Source organism: Neopsephotus bourkii, unplaced genomic scaffold, assembly GCF_033783945.1.
Source record: "Neopsephotus bourkii isolate Nb327-2 ecotype Australia unplaced genomic scaffold, CSIRO-AGI_Nbou_v1 NB_1250, whole genome shotgun sequence".
In the NCBI taxonomy this organism is placed as follows: domain Eukaryota; kingdom Metazoa; phylum Chordata; class Aves; order Psittaciformes; family Psittacidae; genus Neopsephotus; species Neopsephotus bourkii.
The window spans coordinates 2,286,992-2,311,940 of NW_026901735.1; the positions used below are offsets into that span (position 1 = coordinate 2,286,992).

The 24,949-nt window shown below is 48.2% G+C and overlaps 1 protein-coding gene across 5 annotated transcripts in view; it reads left to right on the forward strand.

Annotated features, from left to right (window-relative positions):
• PAK5 (p21 (RAC1) activated kinase 5) overlaps positions 1–20,020 on the forward strand; it is a 174,462-nt gene extending 154,442 nt beyond the window's left edge. For all 5 annotated transcript variants that reach the window (XM_061364804.1, XM_061364808.1, XM_061364806.1 and 2 more), the window contains 7 exons: positions 1,876–2,673; positions 8,324–8,815; positions 10,486–10,619; positions 13,206–13,332; positions 16,124–16,249; positions 19,040–19,174; positions 19,731–20,020. In XM_061364804.1, the coding sequence (XP_061220788.1) occupies positions 1,876–2,673; positions 8,324–8,815; positions 10,486–10,619; positions 13,206–13,332; positions 16,124–16,249; positions 19,040–19,174; positions 19,731–19,886 (1,968 nt within the window). In that variant the 3' untranslated portion in view covers positions 19,887–20,020. The remainder of the gene's footprint in view (positions 1–1,875; positions 2,674–8,323; positions 8,816–10,485; positions 10,620–13,205; positions 13,333–16,123; positions 16,250–19,039; positions 19,175–19,730) is intronic.
• The last annotated feature ends 4,929 nt before the right edge of the window (positions 20,021–24,949 follow it).

The window sequence follows — 24,949 nt, forward strand, 5'->3', positions numbered from 1 at the left end:
CATTTCATTGTCAAACGTTGCTGGTTTATTATGTGATAATTAAATATGAATGATCATGCAGTCATGCTGCCAAGGAGGCTGCAGCCGAATGAAACCAATTCCTCTTGTCTCGCTGAATGGCTTCAGAAGCAAAAGGAGTGATCTATTTGCTGTCCCTAATTTTTGCTGTCCAATTGTTTCAGTATCAGTAGCTTCAAAATAGCAAACTAGGCAAGCAATTAAGGACATAAATCAGAGCAGGGATCAGTGTGAGGTCAGGACTGCTTTGCTTATAGCCTGTTTTTTCTCTGCTGCTTTTTGATAAATAACAGGGAAGTAAATTAGTGTTGATTTTGTGAAAAAGTGGTTTTCTTAGTGATGAAATGCATATTTTGACAATGTTTGAGCCTTGCTTTCAATCAGGAATTGAGCAGCAGAGGAGGGCAGAGCAACTCCTTTGTTGGCGTTACAACGAAGGGCCAGTGGCCAGGCTGGACACCACAGGCAGCATCCAGTATGCCATGGTTGGTGTGTGATAGACCACAGTCAGCATCTGATAGACCATGGTTGGCATCTAATGCACCACAGCTGGCAAGCAACACAGGGAGGCTGCAGCTTACAGAGGCAACGTGGTCTAGTGTGAGGCATGCCCATGGCAGGGGGGTTGACCTAGATGATCTTAAGGTCCTTTCCAACTCAAACTCCAGTGTATGATTCAATGACATCTCCTTGGGCTGACCACAGTGATTTTGTTTAAAAACTCATCAAGTAAGATACAGCTGTAGATCTTTAGCTGAAGTGAATGAGTACAGTAAATGTGTTTTCAGTAGAGCTGCACTGATTGATGACTCTGGCCCTTAATCTGTACATCTTATTCTTCAGAGGTGTTTATAAATGTGAAGCAGTGCTCAGTGGGAGTCAACTGCTGGAAACTGGATGCAACCACGTGTTACAGCCTTCTGGTGGTACCAGCTAAAAACAGTCAGTCTTTCTTGAAGGAGAGCTGTAACCAAGCACTGCTTGCCTCTCATCCTACCTGGAGCATGAGTGTTTTGGACAGAAAGGAGTAGGGGTGGGCAGGGGGTTGTGGGCAATCAGTGGAAACAACTTCCTATCTCCAGTGCTCGTCATCCATGGCTGCAGGATCTATAGAGGACTTTGCAATATTAGGATGCAAACAAGGACACCAGCACTGCCACCGCATGGCATCTGCAATGTGCATGTGCCAAAGCCATGGTTGTGCACAAAGGTTTGCTGGAACCTGTATATTGTAAGAAGAAGATGTAGTGAAGTATTTTCTCCTCTTTCCCAAGTGTCTCATGCCAGGGTACCTAAGAAGCAATCCCCAGTGGTAATTCTGCTACATGAACATACTCTTTCGCAAAAATCAGCCAGACCCAGTGCCTACTCGCCTGCATGCTGCTTTTCATTCCAACAGCTTGTAAAGATAGCATGTAGAAGTGACCACTGAATGATTTTCTTTTAGCTTATCCGTCCCCTGACAGATGCAGCCCACCAGTTTGGCTTGATGTAGACAACCGAATGTTAACAAATATAAAGAAATAGTGTTTTTAAACGTCTCTGCTGTTGGCTGCTGAACACCCACCTCTTAAACTGGGCTTTTTTTAGAGTGTCTTGGGGTAGCATGCCAAATCTCAGCTTATAATGTACACTGAATTTAAACCCTCTCTGTTTATTCCTTTCTACGTGTCCTGTCGTAAGTATTTACTGAGATACTCTTTTCTAGCAATGGATTATTCTAAGGTATGGGACTGAAGAACATAACACATCCCTATGGGTATTTTGGGGGGAATCTCCCACTTTCTTTTTGCTGGTTTTCTTGGTCAGATATTAATGGAAAATCAGTATTTAATCAAAGCAATTTTTTATTCCTAGACTATTGTTCGAGGGAATAAGCCTCGAAAGGATACTTCAATCAACGGCCTGCTGGAAGAGTTTGACAATATCTCGGTGACACGATCCAATTCCCTGCGGAAGGAAAGTCCTCCCACCCACCACCAAGGAAACGCAAACCATGTGCCAAGGCACCAGGAGGAAAATGGTTATATCACGTATTCCCAGTACTCCAGTGAGTCAGACACTACAACAGACTATGTCGTGGAAAGGTATCGGGACAAGACTGTTTATGGGGAAGAGCTAGACAGGTACTACAAAGGGAGCTATGCCGCCAAGCAGAACGGGCACATGATGAAGGTGACTTCCCGGGATGTCTATTACTCAGAAGTGACACCCCTGCAGTCAGACCTCTCTAGGTTCCTCCCAGATTACCAGGCACACCTGGAGACAAAGCCCAAACCACTGGAATATGGCGGCCTGAAGCTGGAGTATCAGCGGATCCCCAGCGGATCCTCCCTGGACTATAGAGATCCCTTTCCTTACACCCCATCCCGAGCATCAGTGCAGAGCGAGTGCCCCAAGGAGAGGCTGGAGTACAGCGACAGCGACTGGGGACATGGCCTGGGCAAGGATGACTACGACAAGAGACCAAAGTCATCCTATGTGGATCCAGCGAGCCCTCAGCCAACGATGAGGCAGAGGTCCAGATCGGGCTCTGGTCTGCAGGAGCCGGCCATGCCCTATGGAGCAAGCGCCTTTAAAGCACACCAGCAAGGACATTCCTACAGCTCCTACACCTACCCCCGCTTGTCGGAAACTGCAGCAGGCATCCCCAAGGTAACATGACATCCCCAGCTTCCGAGGGTTCTACTTGGGATTCCCAGTAATCCCAACTCCTTTGGCAGTTTTTATAGCATTAGGAGTTCGGACGCCTGTGCAGATCTCACTGGGAGCTGAGAAGCTGGTCTGGTTTGTATATCAGATACTTTTGTGTTTCAGTTGTGACTGTGCAAGGCCAAAACCTCTGTGTTTTAATACTTACATTGTCTTTATGCTATATTTATATTACCAGGTTTATTAACCCTTTGCTGCTAATGACAGTAGGGGTTTAACCCTCTCTGCTTTGTTTTTAAGCAGTGAAATTAAATCAAAGGAACTTCTCCCACCCAAGACATTTTAGATGTAGTTAAAAAAAAGGGCTACGGTGCATAAAAACATTTCAACCATGGTATCTACAAGCAGCTCTTCTGCACAAATCCGTGGCCTGCTCTGCTTTTTCTACATCACATATTACCCACACAAGCTGCCCTGCCCTACTTGCAACAGTTTGCTGTAACTATTTGTTCAGAGAATAATGCTTTTCTTACACATCCAGTCACATAGCTACAGTGATGACCTGCTTAAACATCTAATACTGTGCAAGAGATGCTTTTCTTCAGTGTAGATTGCATTGAACATCATCGAGTTCCCCTAGCAACGGGCACCGAGATCATAGCTCATTTTTGCGGGGCTGAAACAGTGTTGGGTTGCTGTGACTTACAAAGGGGCTAAAGTAGGAAGCTTGTTAGGTGTGAGATCCACTCTGCTGTTTGATGATGATGTGAGTGGTACATTTTCTTACTGCCTCTGTGCACTTAGAATGTGGTCCTGCCCAGCTGCAGACCCAGAAGAAGTCCCAGATCTCTGCAAATCCACGATAGCCATATGCCTTGCTCAGGCTTTGGCTGCTGTAGTGATCCTGGGGTGCAGTTATCATCAGTGCCCCGTGGTAAAGGGAGAGCGATGCATTTTTATTGCAGATTGCATTAAAGCACAGAGCTAGGCTTTGGAGGTCAAGGGTCAATGATGGGGGGAGTAGGAAAGCTACCAGGTGTCTTTGTGCCTTTCCTGAGCAGGGAGTGGTGGGAGGATGCATGTACATAGGTAAGCGTGTGCCAGAGTGTGGCATTAAGTATGGATTCTGGAAGTTGTGCAGAAAGCCTGGGATGGGCTGTCTGCCATTTCCTTCATTGAGAGCAATCATTTTGTCAGAGTTTAGAAAAGAGGACAAACCCAGTAATTCATGGACTCTCTTGTGCCTGCTCCTGCCAGTTTTACAGCATTCAGCAGGGCAGAAGACAGAGGTGTATTTTACAGGCCTCAAAGCACTCCAGACACTTAGAAAAATATCCCATTAAAAGGCACTAACAACTTCCATAAAAAACAAGAAGATGCCTCCGTGCAAGATTCACTGTGAGCTGTTCCTCTCCTGAGAGCATCAGAAACACTCCCACAGCCTTGGTGTACTGAAACTTGATGATTCACTGTTAAATGCAGCAGTTTCAATTCCCAAACCCATCCACAGCTCCTGGAAGCAAATAGCAGTTTCTTGTCGTGGATGATTACTGAAGAATCTTCTTTACAAGGAGGCATTAGTAAGATAATGGTTCACCAAATGGGCTTACTAAATGAGAATCAGGTCTCAGATCAGGTATTTTACAGGTGAGATTGGCTCTAAAGTATAATTAAAAAGGGGGGAAAAGTAAGCAGTGAGAAAGTCTGCAGGCACAAATGCATGGCTTCAGAATGCCTTTAACAAAGATGTTCGGTTTGGCTGGTAGCTGTGAAGAGGAGACTTCAGTGGTGTTAGCAGGTGAGAGATGTCAGATAAATCAGATGTATGCTCTGTTTCATCGTCGGTGATTTCAGAGGCTTTACATCAGAATACTTGCACTGTGCTGGGCTTGGCCATTGCTGTGCAGTGGGACCATGGAGGGGCAGGAAGCTGGAGCCTCAGATTTGGTTCCCTCCAGTCCCACACCATGTTACCCACCTGCTCTCCTGTTCCTGCAGGCTAACTTCGGTAATGCTTGCACGGGGTCACAGCATCTGCCGTGTTACCCTCATGACAGAGAGAGCTCAACATCATCACACCATATCAAAGTCATCCCACCAGATCTGCTTATTTTTGGACAGTCTGTACCCCATGTTTCTTGTTATCCTCCTTCTTTATCATGGGCAGCCCTCTTTTTGCACCAGCTCCTATCAATTCAAAGCTCCTTTCCCTGTCATTTTTCAGTAACAACATTCCATGACACTGTCCTGTCCCTCCTCCAAGGAGCTGTGATTTCTGCTCTCTCTTTCACTACCTTGTGCTACCGTAACACAGCAGGCACTGTGTCTGTTCTGCAGACACTTTGAGCCAGGAGGGCAGTTCCAGCCTGGTGAAGGCAGAGCCAAGCCCTTACTGTCAGAAACCCTCTCCTATTTTCCGTTTTCTCATTCACATGTCAATAGATTTCCAGGAATGTATGGAACAGAGAGTCTTGGAGATTTCCACCAGTGAAACGCCAAAGAGGAGCCATTCTGTTTGCAATCTCCGTGTGATTTACAGACCATCCCTTCAACGTATTTTAATTGGGCAAAGTGAAACCTCATCAAACAGAAATCCATTTTATGTTTACAGAAGGGTGAGCCCATGTCACCAAGGGGCTTGCAGTCCCCTCGGGGGGTATTGGCTGTGGCTGCAGGGCTGTGGCTGCCGTTTCTGCCGCAGTCCCACTGCAGAGTGCATGGGGACGCACGTGTGGATGAAAGGCTGCCTTGAGGAGATGGTACCCCTTGAGAGCAAGCAGTTGTGTTTCCTCCACATGCAGAACAAAGCAGGCATCGCTGTCATCGCAGTGGAAACCAAAATGAGTTTAAACGTGGTGTTACATCCACCTTTTAACAACAGAAAGACCCAGCTGCCGACGCAGCAGCCAGCAGCAGCAGGGTATTGCCTTGCATCTGCGGCACCATGATGGATGTCGTGTCAGAGCTTCAGCTGCTCCTTTGACCTGATCTCGAATGAGCACAGGGCTGGTATCCTCTTTCCTTTGTAGTATTTAAAGAGTTCCCTTTCAGTAGGTAACTGCATTCAGTAGCAGAAACAGAATTAACAGTGGGATAAAGCGTGTTCAATTTTGCCGTGATGTTAAGCACTGCGCCAGGACACAGCCTCAGAGGAGAGGTTCAGATGGTTTACTCATTACAGCTCCTGGTTTGTTTATAGGACTTCAGGGGGTTAAGGATGTGAATGGGCTTACATTGCACAGCAGTGCCAACCCCAACAATTCTTAGCCAGCACACCAAACCCCTGAATCTTCACTTCAGAATTTCACTGCAGAATCCATTTATGCCAGTGCGTTAGGTTCAGAAATACAAAGCGTGGATGAAAGCTCCAATAATTCATTAGTGTGGATTAATCCAGCTTGAATTTCTGGACAAGGCTTTCCCCATCTCAGTAGTTAAAAGAAAATGGTGTGTTTACAGCCAGAGCAATAATTTATGTGTCCCTGTGTGCACAGATATATAGGACAGGGCTAGACTGAGTTCTCCTCCCTCCACCAAACCATCTGAGCACTTTTTCCATGTTAATTAGCTTGGCAGATGTAATGTCCTTCATGAAATTCATGATGTCTCTGACCCTCTTCTATTTTATGGCTACCCCTGCCTGACTAAGTGGAATTATGGCTGTAATCATGGATGTTTTGCTTAAACAAAGCCAGCATCCTAGGAAGTGGCTGTACAACACTGGTACGTGCTTGCCGGATGCTCCATATAGCTGGTAGCTGTCAGCGTGTGAGTCTCAGACAGAAGCAGACTCCAGCTCCTGTTTCCAAGGGAAATCTCTGAGCAGCCCCTCTGGAGAGGCATTCCCTTTTCCCTGCTAAACCTCACGTGGAATGAAGAGACAGGCATGCCTGGCTCATGCGTGAGGTAGGAATAATACTCCAGCTCGAAACTCCTCCTCGCTGTGCAGCAGCCTACAGTGATAAATTGATGCTGCGGCAGATTTTTGTTCTCTTTTTTTTTCTGCAGTCTTAGCACAAAATGGTCAAACGATGTTCCACCGCAGAATTCAATTTCACAGTTCACTTGGGTCCTTGATTACACTGCCAAATTCAGATTAATGTGCATTTAACTAACATGGATCAGGGACTCCTGGCCGGCGGCCAGCAGCAATAGTAGCAACCGTGAGCTGAGTAGAGTTTGCTGCTCTGTCCACCCCTGTGCTCCACCACCGAAATTGATTGATTAAATGAACTCGTTGCCATAATTATTTGTAATTGTGCTACATCATGAGCCTGTGTCAAACCACCCCCTGCCCTGAGATGCTCCACTCGGCGGCAGGAGTCACATGTGTTGTATTATGAATGGGGAGATGCTCTTTTCCAGGGGGAAAAGAAATGTGTTTTGGGTTTGGATGGGGATTTTGGTCTTACCTCCTGTTTTATTCTCTTGTTTTTTAATCTGGAGAGAAGCAAACTGTTACATCTGTGAATGCGAAGTATTCATTCTCTTTCAGCCTAAGAGGCTTAGAAAAGCTTGGAAAATAAAAAGGAAGAAAGGAACCTACAAATTAAAAAGGCTTCCCATTGGGATAATTTCCTCTGCTATTGTCTCTGATTTCGGCTGAAAATTAGTGGGTTTGTGACACTGCAGTTAAGTAGTGTGTCACCATGGAAAGTGATTTAAGGAATGGTAAATTGAATTAGGCTCCTCGTCATACTCATGTATGCAGTCACTCAGGCAGCAGCCAGTAGCAGGGCAAGGCAGGAGATGATGGGGGGTTTCAGGGTACCAGTGCCTCTGAAAGGAGAGGTTGGATCATCCCTGAATTGCTGGAGAAAAGCATAAGGAAAGGATCAGGGCTGAGACTCAAAATGCAGGAACTTGGTATTTGAAAGGAAGGACACAAATTGATCTCCCTGTGCCTTTAATGCTTGCTTCTGTTGGGTGCTGTTTGGAGACTGCAAGGAAGGTATGTGTTCATGCAAGACTGCCCCTTGTCATACAGCTTCTGGGGGTAACAAAAGGGTAGATTTAAGTTAGATCTAAGGCAGAAGTTCTTCCCTGTGAGGGTGCTGAGGCGCTGGCACAGGGTGCCCAGAGAAGCTGTGGCTGCCCCATCCCTGGCAGTGTTCAAGGCCAGGTTGGACACAGGGGCTTGGAGCAAGCTGCTCCAGTGGAAGGTGCCCCTGCCCATGGCACAGGGTTGGAACTGGATGAGCTTAAGGTCTTTTCCAACCCAAACCATTCTGTGATTCTGTGAGACTGGAATATGCCAGAAGGCTGCTGGTTGTCAAAGGGTTGAATCTTTGGATGAAATGGCCCAGGGAGCCTGCAGGGCACTGCAGATAGGTAGCAAATACACTTTTTGGAGCTTACTCTTTCATTAAACAAAGATTATTGTATCTACAAACAGGTACCTGGGCAGAAGAGTAGAACTGAGACGCACCAAAGATCTTGGGGTTTTTCCTGGCCTCGTTTTAGTGCTGATAGAAACACAGCAGCCCAACGGTCTAAAAGTCTCTTTTCAGATACAGGGCAGCAGTGTCATGCTGAGAACAGGTACATGAGCCAACACCACTGAGGACCTCCGGAAATGCCAAAAGTGAGCTGAGATGGACAGCAAGCAGATGTGTGTTTCACCCATGTTCACCTGTGTGCTTTTGCATTGCAGGTGGATTATGATCGAGCGCAGCTTGTCGTTAGCCCAACGCTCTCTGGATCAGACACCTACCCCAGGGGCCCAGTAAAGCTACCTCAAAGTCAGAGCAAAGTCAGCTATTCAAGCAGCAGCTACCAGTACCCTCTGGTCTACCACAAAGCATCCCACTATCACCAGCCGCCTCTCCAGCCCAGCTCTCCCTATATTTCCACTGCCTCCTACCCTAGCTCCCCAAGTATCACATCAAGTGCTTATCCTCCACCCAGCTGGGGATCCTCCTCAGACCAGCAGCCCTCCAGGGTGTCCCACGAACAGTTCAGAGCTGCCCTGCAGCTCGTGGTCAGCCCCGGAGACCCCCGGGAGTACCTGGACAGCTTCATCAAGATCGGGGAGGGCTCCACGGGCATCGTCTGCATCGCCACTGAGAAGCACACGGGGAAGCAGGTCGCTGTGAAGAAGATGGATCTCAGGAAACAGCAGAGGAGAGAGCTGCTCTTCAATGAGGTGCGTTGTTCTGGGTGCTGGGGTGGGTTTTGTAGGTTCAGCAGGAGATGTGGGCCAAGTGGCAACCTTAACAGCCATGTTAGTACCTTTCTAACAGAGGTGATGAGCCTCACGTCTGTGCTGTGTAAATAGTGTAGAACCAGACCAGTTTTAAATGAGCTGCATCTCCTCCTGGCTTTAAATCATAATGCAGTGGGAGGTCACAGGAAACAGCTAAGAAATCTGTCAGCTGGTCCACACAGCTTATCAGGTGCTGCCCTTTCCTCCCCTTTTGCTGATACAGACTTCCAAGGTGGAAGATCCAGACTAACCAGGCTATTCAAGAAGCCTGTGCACTGCATTCTGGCATATACATGCTTTTTGTTCCTTCCTCTCCTAACCATTAGCAGTCCCTTTGCTTTCTTGATGGTTCCTAAGCAAAGAGCTGACAGCCCCTTTTTCATGGAACCGTCTGTGCTAATTCCCACATCTCCTTCCCTGGGTGGTCGGAGCCACTTCAGTGCCCCCAGGTGCTTATGGAGTATTGTTTTTCCCATGTATGTAATCTTAAACTTAAAACACTGGTTCTCAGTGGCCATTTTTTCATCCAGTCTTTTGTTGCTGAGAGGTCCTTCTGCAACTCAAAGAACTTCTCTTTTTTTTACTGCTTACTCCCTTAAGGAAGCTGATGGTGTGTGTTCTCTGCTCCCTTTTTGAGACCACTTATGAATATGCTGACCAACACCAAAACCACTGCAGGGCCTCAGGGAAACCTCTTGTGAGAGCTGACCTTTTGATGCTATCATTTGTTTCCTGTATTTCAACTATAAGAGGATCTTCCTTCCCTCAGCACAGGACAGAGTTTTCTTTAAAACCGTAATAAAAATGCTGGGTTTTAACAAACTTCAGGCAGTTCTGCACACGGTCCATGACTGTTCTGGGTATTTTGGCTTGGCTTTGCCTCTGCTGGAAGACTGCTGTGGATTGCCTTGAGGTAGCTCTAACCAAGCATCTCTTGAACGGTAACATCTTGAAGCAGGTCCTACATGCTGTGCAGGACCAGGCTGCTTCCCTGACACGCTCCAGTCACTCGTGTCATCTGAAATTCCTCTGCCTGTAATGAAGCCTTCCCTGGCTGGTGTTTTCTCTGCTGATCACCTTTCTGACACCCCTCAGTACAACGTGGTCATGGTCACCGCCTTGGCTGGGCTGCCATTACTGTGGTTCTAACTTTGTACAGTCCCTTTTAGATGTGGGATTGGAGCATCTTATGGATGTATTACCAGCATTGTGTTAATATTCTGTGCCATGTACTGTTTGATTCATGATGAAGATGACTTCGATGGGTTGAACAATTGATCAGGTAAAATGTATCTGTTGTACTGAAAGCAACTGGCAATGAAAGACAATGAAATAAACAGTCCTGGCCCTGCAGTCTGAAAAAAGCAACCCAGTTATCTACTGCTCACACTGCAGCAACTAAAGATTCTTCCTAATGCATTTACAATGGCTGTTAGTTTTATGTAAATACACTGATTTTGTTTATGCGTTGGCACAAGGATTAGGGAGGATGTGATTCATAGCAGCACCTTTACTAAGCACAAAGAGGAAAGCACAGTGAAAAAGAAGGTCAGAACAAGTGTCAGATCATGCTTGTAGCGACTCACATAGCTTCTCTTTCTTCCTCACAGGTTGTAATCATGAGAGATTACCATCATGAGAACGTGGTTGACATGTACAACAGTTACCTTGTCGGCGATGAGCTGTGGGTTGTCATGGAGTTTCTGGAGGGCGGCGCTTTGACAGACATAGTGACTCACACGAGGTGGGTTGGGTAGGGTAAAGCCCACAGCAGGAGCCAGGCAGGAAAGAGATCCTGTGGTTTCCTTCATGGATGCCTCCAGACAGTGCCTTCCAGGCTCACCTCCTGGTGAGGGAAGCTGGGTACCACCTGGCTCTATATATGTGGTTTCATACATGTATCTATTGTTGTTGTATATACATACACAATGCATATATACAAACATAAAAGTATATACAATACACATGCTTGAAAAATACTTGTACATAAATACACATCTGTAAATATCCATATAGCTATATGTGCGTGTGTGTGTATTTTGAATCATAGAATGGTTTGAGTTGGAAAGGACCTTAAGTTCATCTAGTTCCAACACCCCTCCTTCCACTAGAGTAGGTTGGTTCAAGCCCCTGTGTCTAACCTGGCCTTGAACACTGCCAGGGATGGGGCAGCTGCAGCTTCTCTGGGCACCCTGTGCCAGTGCCTCAGCACTCTCACAGCAGAGAACTTCTTCCTTACATCTAACCTGAATCTCCCCTCTTTAAGTCTGAACCCATCACCCTTTGTCCTGTCACTACAGTCCCTGATGAAGAGTCTCTCTCCAGCATCCCTGTAGGCCCCCTTCAGATACTGGAAGGATGCTATGAAGTCTTCACACAGCCGCTGCCTTCTTAGAGCAGCCTTCTTCTTACATATATATTATACACATCCTGTGTTATGCTCACTTCACCAGCATAAATCAGCCAGTGCAGATGGATTCCTATCAGTACCAGCATTTATTAAATAGAAAGGAAAGAAATATCTGACAGGGCTTGCCGGTAGATGGGGATTTGCTCGCTCGTCAGGAGGTCATTTAGCAGCAACACAGCTTACATCCATTATTACATCCTAAAATGGCAAAAAAAAATCTTCCCGACCCTGTTTGGATGTCTCTGTGGTTGGTTTTGCTGTCACAACTACGTCAGTTCTAAGGGTGATGTCTCACCGTACCATGTAACCACACTGTCAGAAACGTTAACAGCAAACCAAGCCTAAAACATAATGGGAAAAGTATTTTTCCATCTGAATATTTGTGCTTATGGTAGAGCTCATTCCCCTATTTCAGTTAATAGCATACCTTTAAAGAAGGTGATTTGCCAGCACAAAAGCTGTACTGTCTGGAACCGTCCTTCCTCTTCTGGGTGGAGACATTAGATTCTACAGCCTACTTTACATCTTCTCTTCACTCATCTTTTCCTGCTACGTAGCATAAAATGAGATGGGAAAGAGGAATTCTTTGTTTCATTTCTTCCTCTTGAATAAAAAAAGATTTCTATACCAAACCAGTGGGAGAGTATTGTGGGGAGAGAGGAGAAAAGCAAGGAATAGCCCATTAGAAAACCTGCCTTCTCTCCTAGCTTAATGATACCTTTAGATCCTAGCAAAAGCAGAGCTGTAACATGGAGGTTTATTTCTTAGCGTTGCCTTAGCTGATGTGCTGAAATAAATCACAATATTGCAAGTCATTTGTTAACTCCTGCTCCCTGAAACATTCAGAGCTCTATCTTAGATACTTGTGACAGGAGTTTAACTGCAAACAGATGTTCCCAGGACACCACTTCCTAAGAGCTGTCATCTCTTTTTTAACTCAAATACACTCTTTCCTTAATCTTCTGGGCTTTTTTTTTTCACATTGCATGACCTTCCCTCAAAGATTTTGCTGAAGTACAGCAAACAGCACACACTCTTCTCCATGGGTGTTTTTCTGCTGGAGACATCCAACTGTGCCAAGGGGAGGTGGAGGTGGAGATGAGGAACAATTCCTGCCCCAGAGGGTGCTCAGGCATTGGAACAGGCTGCCCAGGGCAGGGCTGCAGTCACCGTCCCTGCAAGTGTTCACTCACCGTGGAGACGAGGCCTCAGTGCCATGGGTTAGTGGTGGCCTTGGCAGGGCTGGGGAACTGTTGGACTGGATAAGCTTAAAGCTGTTTTCCAACCTCATTGATTCTATGATTCTATGATCCAGAGATGGGGCAGTGGTAGTGGGGTGCACAACCCATCACCATCAAGCTGTGGCACACAGCTTCTTCCAGGATGGGGTTTTGCACCCATGCACAGAAATTAGGACTCTTGCTGTTTATTCTTCTGCTGAAACACCCTGAATGCGTTTATAGAAGGCATAAAAGGAAAGAAGTGCTCTCAAAGAGCTACATCCAGGCCTGATGTTTTGCCTGCACAATTAAGAGTGTTTTTTCTCGTATTTACTCCATGCCTGCTCCCATCCTAGCAGTGATTTGCCCTCCTTGGCAAGCAGTGAGTTTACTGTAAATAAGGCATTTCCATTATTTCCCAGAGGAAGCAGGCTCAGTGTAACAGGCTGCATCATGCAGTATTCTGTGCTTTTCTAGGGCTGCAAGGAGACTTACCCACACCTTGCTGCAGAGCTGTTGCTCACCTCTCATCTCCCCTTTCTGGACAGAAACAGGACCAAAGGATCATCCCTCAAAGCCATTGCCTAAAAGATCTCCTGGCTGGCTGTGAAGGGGCCATTATGCCTGTTCCTTCCAACTCCACCTTCCCACTGTCTTCCTTAACACTCACTCAGCTCATTTTTCCACCTTCCCATTCCAGGATGAACGAGGAGCAGATAGCCACGGTCTGCCTGTCTGTCCTGAGAGCCCTGTCCTACCTGCACAACCAAGGCGTCATCCACCGCGACATCAAAAGCGACTCCATCCTCCTCACAAGCGATGGGAGGGTGAGTGCCCAAAGTTTCCCCTGCCATGTCTTGGGGCTGGCATGACAAAGCTGTGCACGTGTGTGAAACGAAGGGATACGACCTGTGAGTGACTTGTTAGAGAGCTGAACCAGCCTGGCTGGTGATGGACATTCACACTAGTGCCTGTGGGGGATCAGAGCCATCAAAAGGCAGTGGCAGAAGAAACTGCCACATGGGTGATGGTTGGGTGACAGGAGATCTTTTATGCTGCATCACTTCTCCTCTGATTCCTCTCTAAAGTGTTTTCTGTTTACTCCATTTAGTTATCCTTTAGTTATCAAGCTTCTATACATTTGCTCTGCTTTCCCAAGCTAGTTAGGAGGCTAACATCAACCTGTATGAATAGCAAATAAGCTCCATTACTGCTGAAACACTCCCTGATGGTGAGATTAGCTTTTACCATATATCATACTTACAGGATGCTTGGTAATACCTGTGCCATGCTTCCATTTCCTTGGGTGGGATGCTGCTGTCAGTGAATTGGGTTTTCTTTGTGGTGTTAATGAGAGAGGGAGAGAAAACGCTGCCTGTGACCTGCTCAGTAAGCGAAAAAAAGCTTGCACACAAAAAAAGATTCAGTGCTTCAGCAGTGTTTGGTCCCAAGGAAATCACAGTTTCCTTACAAAGAGAAAGGTGGGTTTGAACAGTGGTGTTGCTGGGTGTACACAGACATAAAACCCAAGGCACCTAAAACTTGGGGCACCCAAAGGCTCAGGTGGAGGAAGGCAAACCACTGTTAAATAGAAGACCCTAATTTCTGCTGGAGTCAGGCACCACTTTGCATCTCATATCCTTGTGGCCCCACTGGGATAATTTGAGTACAAACAAGTGCACTCATGGCCAGCGAGTCCCATAAGCCAGGCTGTCAGGGTTGCGCCACTGGCCTTACACACCTGTGTGAAGCAAGGCTTAGTGGGTTCAGCTGAGCCCAAGAGCTCACAGTGAGCCTGGAACCAAAGCTGGACCTCCTCCTTCAGCAGGTAAAAAGCTCTTGGCTTCCAGGCCTGGTCAGATTCCCTATCAAAGCCTTGTCTATGTAACTCGATTCCCACTTCACCAAGGGAGAGGGGTTTTCTTCCTGCTAATCCTTTTGGGGGAAGAAAACTCCACGTGTGTAGGAGTTGTTCAGCTGCGGTTTCAATCCGTGTTGCTGAATTAGCATCTGATCTGCTCTCAGGATCTGCATACAGTGCCTCATTACCCTCATTACTCCAGTCCTGATTATCTGCATTGCAGATTTCTTCGTGGCTGTGTGGTGCAATTACCTTTTCTTAGAAAATCCTCTTCTTTTGTGTACTCGAATGAGCAATAGATGTGCAAACCCCCTTGTGCTCCTACAAAAGCAGATCGGGCTCTGCTTCCAAATATGCATCATTTTTGCCATTCTTCATCCTGCAAACTGAGAAGTACATTTAGCACAGAGAGCTTGGCTATTATGGGCTTTGTTTTAGAAATACCAACAATCATTTTAACACAATTCTGTTCAAAATAATACCCATTGCTTTATGAAAAGCAACGTCTGCACTGAATCTAAAACAAATCAGTGCTGATAATGAAATGCTGGTCCACACAACACAGGGATTTATGCAGCTTTTCACTTGTCCTGGGGCTGTTTGGGCTCACAGCATATCCCCAGACATCAATTACATGATCAGACACATGGCTTAGGGTCGCTGTTGGATAGCTGAGGGTGCTGGGGGTTAGGCTCATGGCCACAAAAACCCTTACGAAGGCTTCTAGGCCTCTGAAAACCCACAGGACCTCAGGAACCAGCTGTTTCTGGAAGGGGGTGATGGCACCGGCACTCAGCTTGTTTGGGCTGGGGTTGGAGGAGGTTTCACCTTGGTGTTGTGCAGCCACAGGGAGGGGGAGGTGAGCATTTCCCATACTTTTTGTTGTAAGGCAGAAGGAAAGCTGGCACAGAAGCGTGAGCAGGCACATGATGCAGCGGGAGCCGCTCTCCGGAGCGCTCCTGTATCCCGTTATTGCTATTTCAGGTCACTGCCACAGCTACTCAAGGACAGAACCGCCCTCAATTCCCACGTTCCCAAGCAAAGGGAGCCTTTATCATCTCCTACAACCATTTTGGAAGAGTCTTGCACTTCCCTGCCCTCCCTCCCCAAATCAGCTCCCTTGCTCCATACAGAAGACAGTTTCTTTAGTGATAGTGCACAGTGTGAGGTCCTGGTCCTGAAAACACGTTGGCCAGGGGCATTGCTTTCTGCGAGTGGTGGATCCTGCTGTCTGTGGTAAAGGAAAATGGGGTGAGCACCACTTGTTCAGTCTGGTTTCTGGCCTAGTCATGGATCATGCACTTGATGCAAATAATAGCAGTGGGGTGTATTGCTTCAAATATGTGTATTATTGCATATAGTATACATACCTAAACTACACAAATTATATATACAAATGCAATACTAGGTTCATTATGAAACACTGTGACTTCAGGATTTTTTGCTTTCCTTCTGCTTTTTAAACATTAGAAGCCATTTATCACCTCCATCTTCTGCTGGTGGAGAGGCAATGAGCTATGGCAGACGATCTTAGCAACAAGCTGCTCTCTCTTGCGACTTTCCCTGGCCTTCATTTGAATGAGCTGCATGTTCCTGGGCTCTGTTGCTATCTCCAGCCACACTTCCAGAGCCACGCTGCTGTCCTCTCCCAGGGAAACATGGCAGCTCCATCCCGGTCCCCGCAGCTGCAGCTGGAGATGTCTCTCAGAGGATTTGCCTTGTTGTTCAAAAGGAGCTTTTTCTCCTTTACTTTGCAGATAAAATTGTCTGACTTTGGGTTCTGTGCCCAAGTGTCAAAGGAGGTCCCCAGGAGGAAGTCACTGGTCGGGACACCGTACTGGATGGCACCGGAGGTGATATCCCGCCTGCCCTACGGCACCGAGGTGAGCACCACACGGACACAGAGCGGTTGTTGTCCCTCCTTCTGGTGCCTTGCCAGCCCCACGGAGCCTGCCAGAGCAGTTCAGGTGCATTTACACAGCTGTGCTCAACAGCAGCAGTTACGTTTGCCCCAGAGTGCTGCATCAGCCTTGTTTCAAAGTATTTCTCCACGACCAAGTTGTTCAATAACAGCTCCATTTAGTGCACTAAACAGCATAATAACTTTACAGATCTCAGCTTGGGGTGCTGTACTAAAGGAAACTGGCATCATTTTCACATCATCAAAGACCCTTTGATGATCTTTAGTATTAAGCTGGAGCAGTTACAGGTGTCTACACCTGCATGTGCCAAACCAATAGGCAAATCACATGCCTGTACCACACAGTCAGATCACATCACAGACCTGCAGGCAGAGATCCTCTCTGCTTCCCACCCAGCTGCAGCCTTGAAAGCCCCTTCCTCCAGAGAGGTGCTAGCAAACGCACGGGCTTCCTGTAGGATCCCCAAGACAGGAGCCAGGCGGGTGGGTTGGATCGCCACCCTCTGTTGCAGCATTACATGGGCTCATCCCTTGCAGTCATTGCTCTCATTAGTTGAGAGACAGAAGGGAGGAAAAGCCGATCTGTGGGAGCTATTTTAAGCACTGCCAAATGGTCTGACAAAGGCAAGAGTATTGGAGCCCTGCAGGTGAGAGCAGGGAGGAGGCAGCCGGCAGCACCGCAGTGCCGTACCCCATCCGTTGGGGAGCTCTGAGTCACAGCCCTCGTGCACTGCCAGCCTGGGAAGAGCAATCCCCAGTCCTGTGCTCAGCCGTGACTGACTCAGGGCTCCCAGCCAGGGGCACGGCTGCGTTTGCCTCCTCTGCATGATGAGGGGACTCATCTGCTCCGTAGTGCCTGTAGCAGCAGCTGCAGAGAGCAGACCTGCCAGGCAAATACAGACATAGGTTTACACATGGGCACACACACATACATGCACATACATAGACACACACACATATACATATATACACGTGCATACACACACATGTATATGCATACCTATACACACACACATGTACACATACATATGCACACACACATATGTATACATACATACACACACATACATATACACACACATACACATACACACATACATACACACACATAGAATCATAGAATAGTTAGGGTTGGAAAGGACCTTAAGATCATCCAGTTCAACCCCCCTGCCATGGGCAGGGACACCTCACACTAAACCATGGCACCCAAGGCTCTGTCCAACCTGGCCTTGAACACTGCCAGGGATGGAGCATTCACAACCTCCCTGGGCAACCCATTCCAGTGCCTCACCACCCTTACAGGAAAGAATTTCCTCCTTATATCCAATCTAAACTTCCCCTGTTTCAGTTTTAACCCATTACCCCTTGTCCTATTCACTACAGTCCCTAATGAAGAGTCCCTCCCCAGCATCCCTATATGCCCCCTTCAGATACTGGAAGGCTGCTATGAGGTCTCCACGCAGCCTTCTCTTCTCCAGGCTGAACAGCCCCAACTTTCTCAGCCGGTCTTCATATGGGAGGTGCTCCAGTCCCCTGATCATCCTCGTGGCCTCCTCTGGACTTGTTCCAACAGATCCATGTCCTTTTTTGTTGAGGACACCAGAACTGCACACAATACTCCAAGTGAGGTCTCACAAGAGCAGAATAAAGGGGCAGGATCACCTCCTTTGACCTGCTGGTCACAATACACACATACATATACACACACGTATATACACATACGTACACACATACATACACATACATATACACACACACATATACACATACATATATACACACATATGTACACCCGTGTACACACATACATATACACACATACACACATAGAGGGGAAGTGAGGCAAGGCCTGAGACAGGAGACGCTGCACTGCTGCTTACCCAGGACACGTGGTGTTGTAGGAGACATTGCAGGGATAATAACAACTGTTATTAGCCCATTAACAGCACTGAAGGGAAGTGGCTGAATTTATGGCTGTGATAGCTTTCCCCACCAGAAGGGAAAGGCAAATAACAAAAGGAGTATTTAAGGTGAAGGGGATCGTGTTGGCAAAAGAGAAAAAGCTGCATGAACAGGCTTTGGCGCTGTTTGGGCTGGCAAATGACAGGAATTACAGTCATCAGGGGATTGGGATTCTGGAGCAGGATGAAAGCAAAGGAAAAGGTGTGGGGTTTTTAAGCTGGAGCTGAATCCCTTTCAAGAGGGATTTCATAAGGAGTCACCTGTGCTGCCTGGAACCAGGCCTGGGGGTATGAAGTACTTGTGCTTCTCTTGGGATCTCAAATCCTGTTGTCCTCAGGATGCAGGGGACACAGGGTCACTGATTCCACAGCAGCTGAACCATTCTCTGCTCACCCAGTGGCTGCACCTTTCTGCAGCACTGCAGAGCCACCCTGGGATACCTACTCAGTGGGTGCAAAGCAGTGCAGCTGGGATGCAGAGCAGCAGGTTGCAGCCAGCCTCTCACTGCAAACCTTAGCAGTGCTTCCAGTGGGCATCACCTGAACCAGCTCCATATTCAGGTTTCTAACATTTCTTCAATCCATTTACTGCTCAGAAGAGAGAAACTGGTGTCAGCTGGTTTAGAAAGGCAAGATTTATGGGGATGGCTCACCAGGCTGCTGGCTTAGACTGGACACAGCAGGTAGGACAGCACGAGCCAGCTCAGAGAGTAGCATGACCCCAAAGCATGGTGCCTGTAGCCCCCTCTCTGCACTGCCAGTGGTGTTTAGGGACGGACGGTGTGTTGCAGGTGGATATCTGGTCCCTGGGCATCATGGTGATAGAGATGATAGATGGTGAACCCCCCTACTTCAACGAGCCGCCGCTGCAGGCCATGCGCCGGATCCGGGATAACTTACCTCCACGGGTGAAGGACATGCACAAGGTCAGACTTCCCATAGGGGATGAGGTTTAGTGAAACTACACAGTGCATGCCCAGTGCATCCGTAAGGTACCGCCGTGAGCAGTGGGTCCTACACAGGACTCATGGGGAAGGTGCAGGCAAAAGCCAACAACAAACCATGCCCAGCCCTGGCTTTGCTTTGGCAGTGAGGGACTGTGAAGGGAGCTGGGCAGAGCCTTGTGCTCCCAGTGCTTCCCACCCTGCCTGACAGTGAGGGCACCGGCCCTGCTGCAGATGGGTTGGTACCTCCCTGCCCAGTGCCAGAGCCTGGGAGTACCTCCCATTTTGGGTGTGCTGCTAAAGTCAGACCTGAGCCCCTCAGTGAGTGTTAATGCTTCCCTCATGCAAAGCTGTGCAGCGTGTGCTGTGCTGCACCCCACTGGTGCCCAGATACCCCACTAACAGCACACAGAAGACTCACGGCCCTTCAGCTCGGTCCGTCTGTTGCCATAGGAAATTCAGGGTGTCCCTTGTCTTCCCCCAAGACCCAGGTGAGGCTGGACCCGGGTGTCTTTGCCCACCCTAACTCCTGTTGCAGGTCTCCTCGGTCCTCCGGGGCTTCTTGGACTCGATGCTGGTGCGGGAGCCCTCGCAGAGAGCCACAGCACAGGAACTGTTGAGACACCCCTTCCTCAAACTGGCTGGGCCCCCTTCCTGCATCGTGCCCCTCATGAGGCAGCACCGGCATCGCTGAAGCGGCGACTTCCCGGGAGGAGCTCGGGGTCCGGATATCGGGAATTCCAGCCGGCAGGAACTGAGGGCAGGGACCAGCGAAACCTTGTGGAGGAAAACCTGCCCCACAGAGCCACCGTGGTGTGAAACCCCAGGGGCTGCAGGGGACCGGGGTGGCCACGCTCCCCAGCGCTGTTGTCTTCTCGGCCATCCATGAAGGCAGAAGGCACCAAGCAAGGTTGGGAGGGTGACTGGTGGGGGATAGCACAACCAGAGCGGAACAGCTGGGTGTCACTGCAGGCTGCGGCACTTCTCTTTGGGAAGAACTCTTTTCTGACACAAACAAAAGCACTTTTTCTCTCGGTCATGGCAGCGCAATGTATTTTGCAATGAATTTGTAACTTTCTGTACAGGGCGTTTTGATAACTTGCAGTACTTTGTCACGTACCCTCGTGTTAGTTGAAGTAATAAGTGTAACTTAGCAAGGATTTGAGAAGTTTCCTACTTTTATAACCCTTTTGAAAACAGCAACAAAGAAATCCCAAACCCCACCTTTAGGTAGTTGGAAGGTTTTGCAGAGTCTCCATTGGGGTGAGGTGAGCGCTCATCCCACCATCGGGGAGCCGGTGCTCACTGATGCTTGTGGGAGCACTGGTTGAGTGGCTTTGGGCACTGCCAGCTCTGCTGCTGCACATCAGCCATCGTTGGGGTCTCCCTCCCTGCTTTCCATAGTGGGACCCCACGGAGCCAACGGACCTTAGCTCCAGGGTGATGTCCTGGTGCCGTGTGGGTCCCTTCATTACACACCGCCGCAGGGCCAGTTTTGGTACCACATCATCTCCATTGCTTCTGTCCCGCTCTGGAAGTGGGGAGGGATGGCCAGAGCCTGCCCTCCATCCTGCAGAGCCCCGAGAGCCCCCTGTGATGCGTGACGTTTGCCATATAGAAGAAGTCGTGCTGCTGTCTAGACCTGTTTGAATGTTGATGCAACAGTTGACTACTGCGGTACAGTTTGTGTTCTTTGTTGGATGACTTTGCATGTTAACTGTTAGGCCTGAATAGCTTTGCCTTTAACATTTTTAGAAGTGCTTCATAATTATTTCAATGAGAAATGAGTTTTATTTATTAACGATTCTTTTTAATTCTGTATAATACAAAAGCCATGTTTTGCAAGGGTTTTGGGTTTTTTTCCTCCTTACTGACCTCATTTTGCGGTATCACTAGGAACCACAGAGCCAGTTTTGTGGGAACACAAGCTCGTTTCTTTCTTATTATGGGATTTCGTAGGGAATAAATTAATTGTTATTTATTGCAGTAAATTATAACCAGACAAACAGCTGAACCCGGCAGGAGCTGGTTCTTAAAGACAAAAGAGTTGCCAATAGTAAAGAAGCTCCTTTAGTACTGCCCTTAAAAAGGTAAAGAGTGTTTGAAGGGAGAGAAATGATTGAGGCTAAAAAGAGCTGGAAACGGAACTGATCTTCTTACATCTGTGTCTTACTCCTCACTGCTTCCTCTTCTTAGCCCTGTTTGCACATTGGAAGAAGAGACTAAAACCGTGCTTGGCTCCTGCTGCCCCGCGCCTGGCACCCACCACAAAGCAGCACCCACCACAGAGCAGCACCCACCTCAAAGCATCACCCACCACGCTCCAGGTGCTTCTGTTTCGTAGTCTTGCCAACTCAGGAAGAGGCTGCAGCAGGCAGGGCAGTGCCGTGCTCAGGCAGAGCCACTGAGGTCAGCTTTTTTACCCATCTTTGAATACAACGGGGTTGGTGGGGGGGGTTCTCCAACATTCAGCACATTTTAGGCTGTGCAAGTGAAGGGTTTTCTGCAACTTTCTTACCATGAGGTTACTTTGAGCGGTGTCCCTGGAGTTCACTGGGAGTTTTGTTGGTTTCAAAGGGGGTTTTGTGAGCACCAGTGACTGGTGAGACAAATGCACACGCAAGTTCAATAAATTCATGAATAAAGCCTTCATTTGCAGTGTGGGTGTTTTTCCCTTCCCGTGCCTTGCTGCTGGCTGCTGGATTTGACTCAGTCACACAGTACTGGACCAAGTAAGTAAGAAGAAACCAAGAGGGTTTGTGTATATACATATGTATATCCTATATATAGGATATATTAGTAAGCGTGGGTAAATGCCCTTCCCAAATCTTCGTTCGCGAAGTCAAGCCATGATATAGGATATACACACACACGTATCTATGTAGTGATTTATAGAGCTGCCTCAGTGATGTTGAAGTGGCAGCGGTCATGTCCGCATTGAAAGGCTCACTCCTGCTCCCTTGGTTTGCTCCTGGGTGGGGAGTTGCTGGGACAATCCAGCCTCAGTGCTGGTCACAGGGGCTGAGCTCCAGAACCAGTGAGGGCTTGGGGTTGGAAAAGCCGCTGGATACAAAATGGAACCTGTGTCCATCTGCCAGCCATGGGAAGCTGATGGTCAGGAGTCAGGGGCTGTATGGGTGCAAGAATACGGGCTGGTTTGTGCTTCTTGTTTGTGTGTATTGGCTGAAGATGGTTGAGAGTGAAACGATGCTGTCCAGATAAAATATTCCAAATTAAGGAGGCAGGAATAAGACCTTGAATAGAGAAATCTCAGTGTCAGTAACCGATGGCACACTCACTGCATATAGAATCACAGAATAGTTAGGGTTGGAAAGGACCTTAAGATCATCAAGTTCCAACCCCCTGCGATGGGCAGGGACACCTCACACTAAACCATGTCACCCAAGGCCTCATCCAACCTAGCCTTGAACACTGCCAGGGATGAAGCATTCACAACCTCCCTGGGCAACCCATTCCAGTGCCTCACCACTCTAACAGGAAAGAATTTCCTCCTTATATCCAATCTAAACTTCCCCTGTTTAAGTTTTAACCCATTACCCCTTGTCCTACCACTACAGTCCCTAATGAAGAGTCCATCCCCAGCATCCCTATAGCCCCCTTCAGATACTGGAAGGCTGCTCTGAGGTCTCCACGGAGCCTTCTCTTCTCTAGGCTGAACATCCCCAACTTTCTCAGCCTGCCTGAACTATGGGCATGGGTAAGAAGAAGACACTCGAGACCCTGACTGTGCCTCCATCCCAAATGAATAATACTAAAAAAAGACATCAGAGTTGTCCCAGTCACATCAGATAGAACAAACAGGGATCAGCAGCTTGGGAGAGACAAAAGAGCCCCAGTGTGACTGGGGTGGGGTGGGGAGGAAGGGGAAACACCTTGAATTTGCTATACGGATGCAAGTGCAGAGGCTCAGGGTTTGCAGTGCGCTGGGGTGTGACAGAACCCGGCAGCTTGTGTGCAGACACCCCGAACACATCACCATGAAATAACACAGTGAGGGGGCAAACAGCGGAGAGACATCACCCTTCGAACCCGCGTCATCAGCCTGTGCAAGCCTCGGCATGGGGACAGACACCTTGTGCCTTCCTGGGACCTTCCCACCCCTGAAGAGGATGGCTCTGGTCAGGCCCGGAGCACCCACCCCGCCTGTCACCACCGCCCTCCCCGCTTCTCCCTGCACAGGAAGAAACTGCCCCACGGCATAAACCACCGGTGGGGTGGCAACAGATGGTGCAGATAGAGGAGCATCAATTTCAACCCGAGATAACATGATCTGGGGGCTGGAACTGGATGATCTTCAGGTCCTTTCCAACCCAAACCAGTCTGTGATTCTATGGTAGAGCCTTTCAAGAGCCCCCAGCCACACACACAGGCATACACACACTCTCACATTAAGAAAAGCCCATCGTGGTCAGTCATACAGTACAGACAACCTCGAGCTGTGACTAATGCACCTATACAGCTCTGTATGTGGTTGATGTACTCCAGTGCACCTGTACAGCTCTGCACATGACTGATGCACTCCACAAAGACCAAACCTGCTGAAACATTCCCACCTTCCCCAATTAATCCCCTTCTTTTCTTTCTGCCTCACCTTTCAGCTCTCATGCCAGCCAGGCCCATTCCTCCCAGGCTCCCCCGTAGCATCAGGCAGGGAATGAATCGAGCAAGGTGTCCCTGCCCATGGCAGGGGGGTTGGAACTTGATGATCTTAAGGTCCTTTCCAACCCTAACTATTCTGTGATTCTATGATTCTATTTACTCTCGTGAGCATCTTCCAGTCTTACAAATGAGGTTCTATATGAATTCTGGCTGCTGACATCAGTAAATGTTTCAAAGTGCATTAGTTATCACTCACAACAACCCCAGAAATGCTCCACTTCGGCTGTTTCACCCACAGCCCCTCAAATAAAGCCAGGAATAACCACAGCCTGTTCCCTTGGGCTGCACAGGTACCCGAGCTGTGGTCTGCAAACTTCCTCCTTGGGTAACCTCTGTAGCATCTTCCCAGGTGTTGTCCATGGCTCCGGAGCCCTTATCCTGGTGCCTGTGGTGTCCACCCTGCAGAAGGTGTTTCCCCCATCACTGTCACCTTGGGGGCTGCAAACCTCACCCTGGTTGGGTCTCAGCAAGGAAACACACCCTGTAGTTGTAGGGTTTTAGATGGCAGAGTTGGGAGGACCCATTCACCCAGAAGACATCACCTGCTGCAGGGGCAGGGGCCAAGCTAAATGCACGTCCAGTCACTCCAAGGCATTTATTCCTGCCTGTCACTAAGGAATGGTGCCTTTTCCTGAGGTCACCTGTTAGAACTATATCCATATCCATTAGAACAATATCTATATCCATTAGGACAATATCCATATCCTGCAGCAGAGGCCGAGGCACTGGCGATGCAACTCCCTCCTTGGCAATACATCAATCATTTATAACTGAGGTTCTAACCATAAGGACTGTGTAAGTCATTAGCAGCTGCTTCAGTGAGTGCTTAATTGTTACAGGCCCTGATAGGATGATGAGTTTCTTGTATTTATCCACCTTCTACTGATGTGCTCATAAACACCTATAAAGCAAAGTGCTCCAGCCTGCAGCTTGCTCATAGTGCGTCATTGATGAACAGAAGGTAAAGACAGACTGAAAATGGACATTAAATGGAAGTGCTGCCATCCTGAAGCTGCAGCTGGAGTTTGATGGGAAGGAGGGAGGTCGAATGGGGGCTTTCTCTTCCCAATAGTTTTT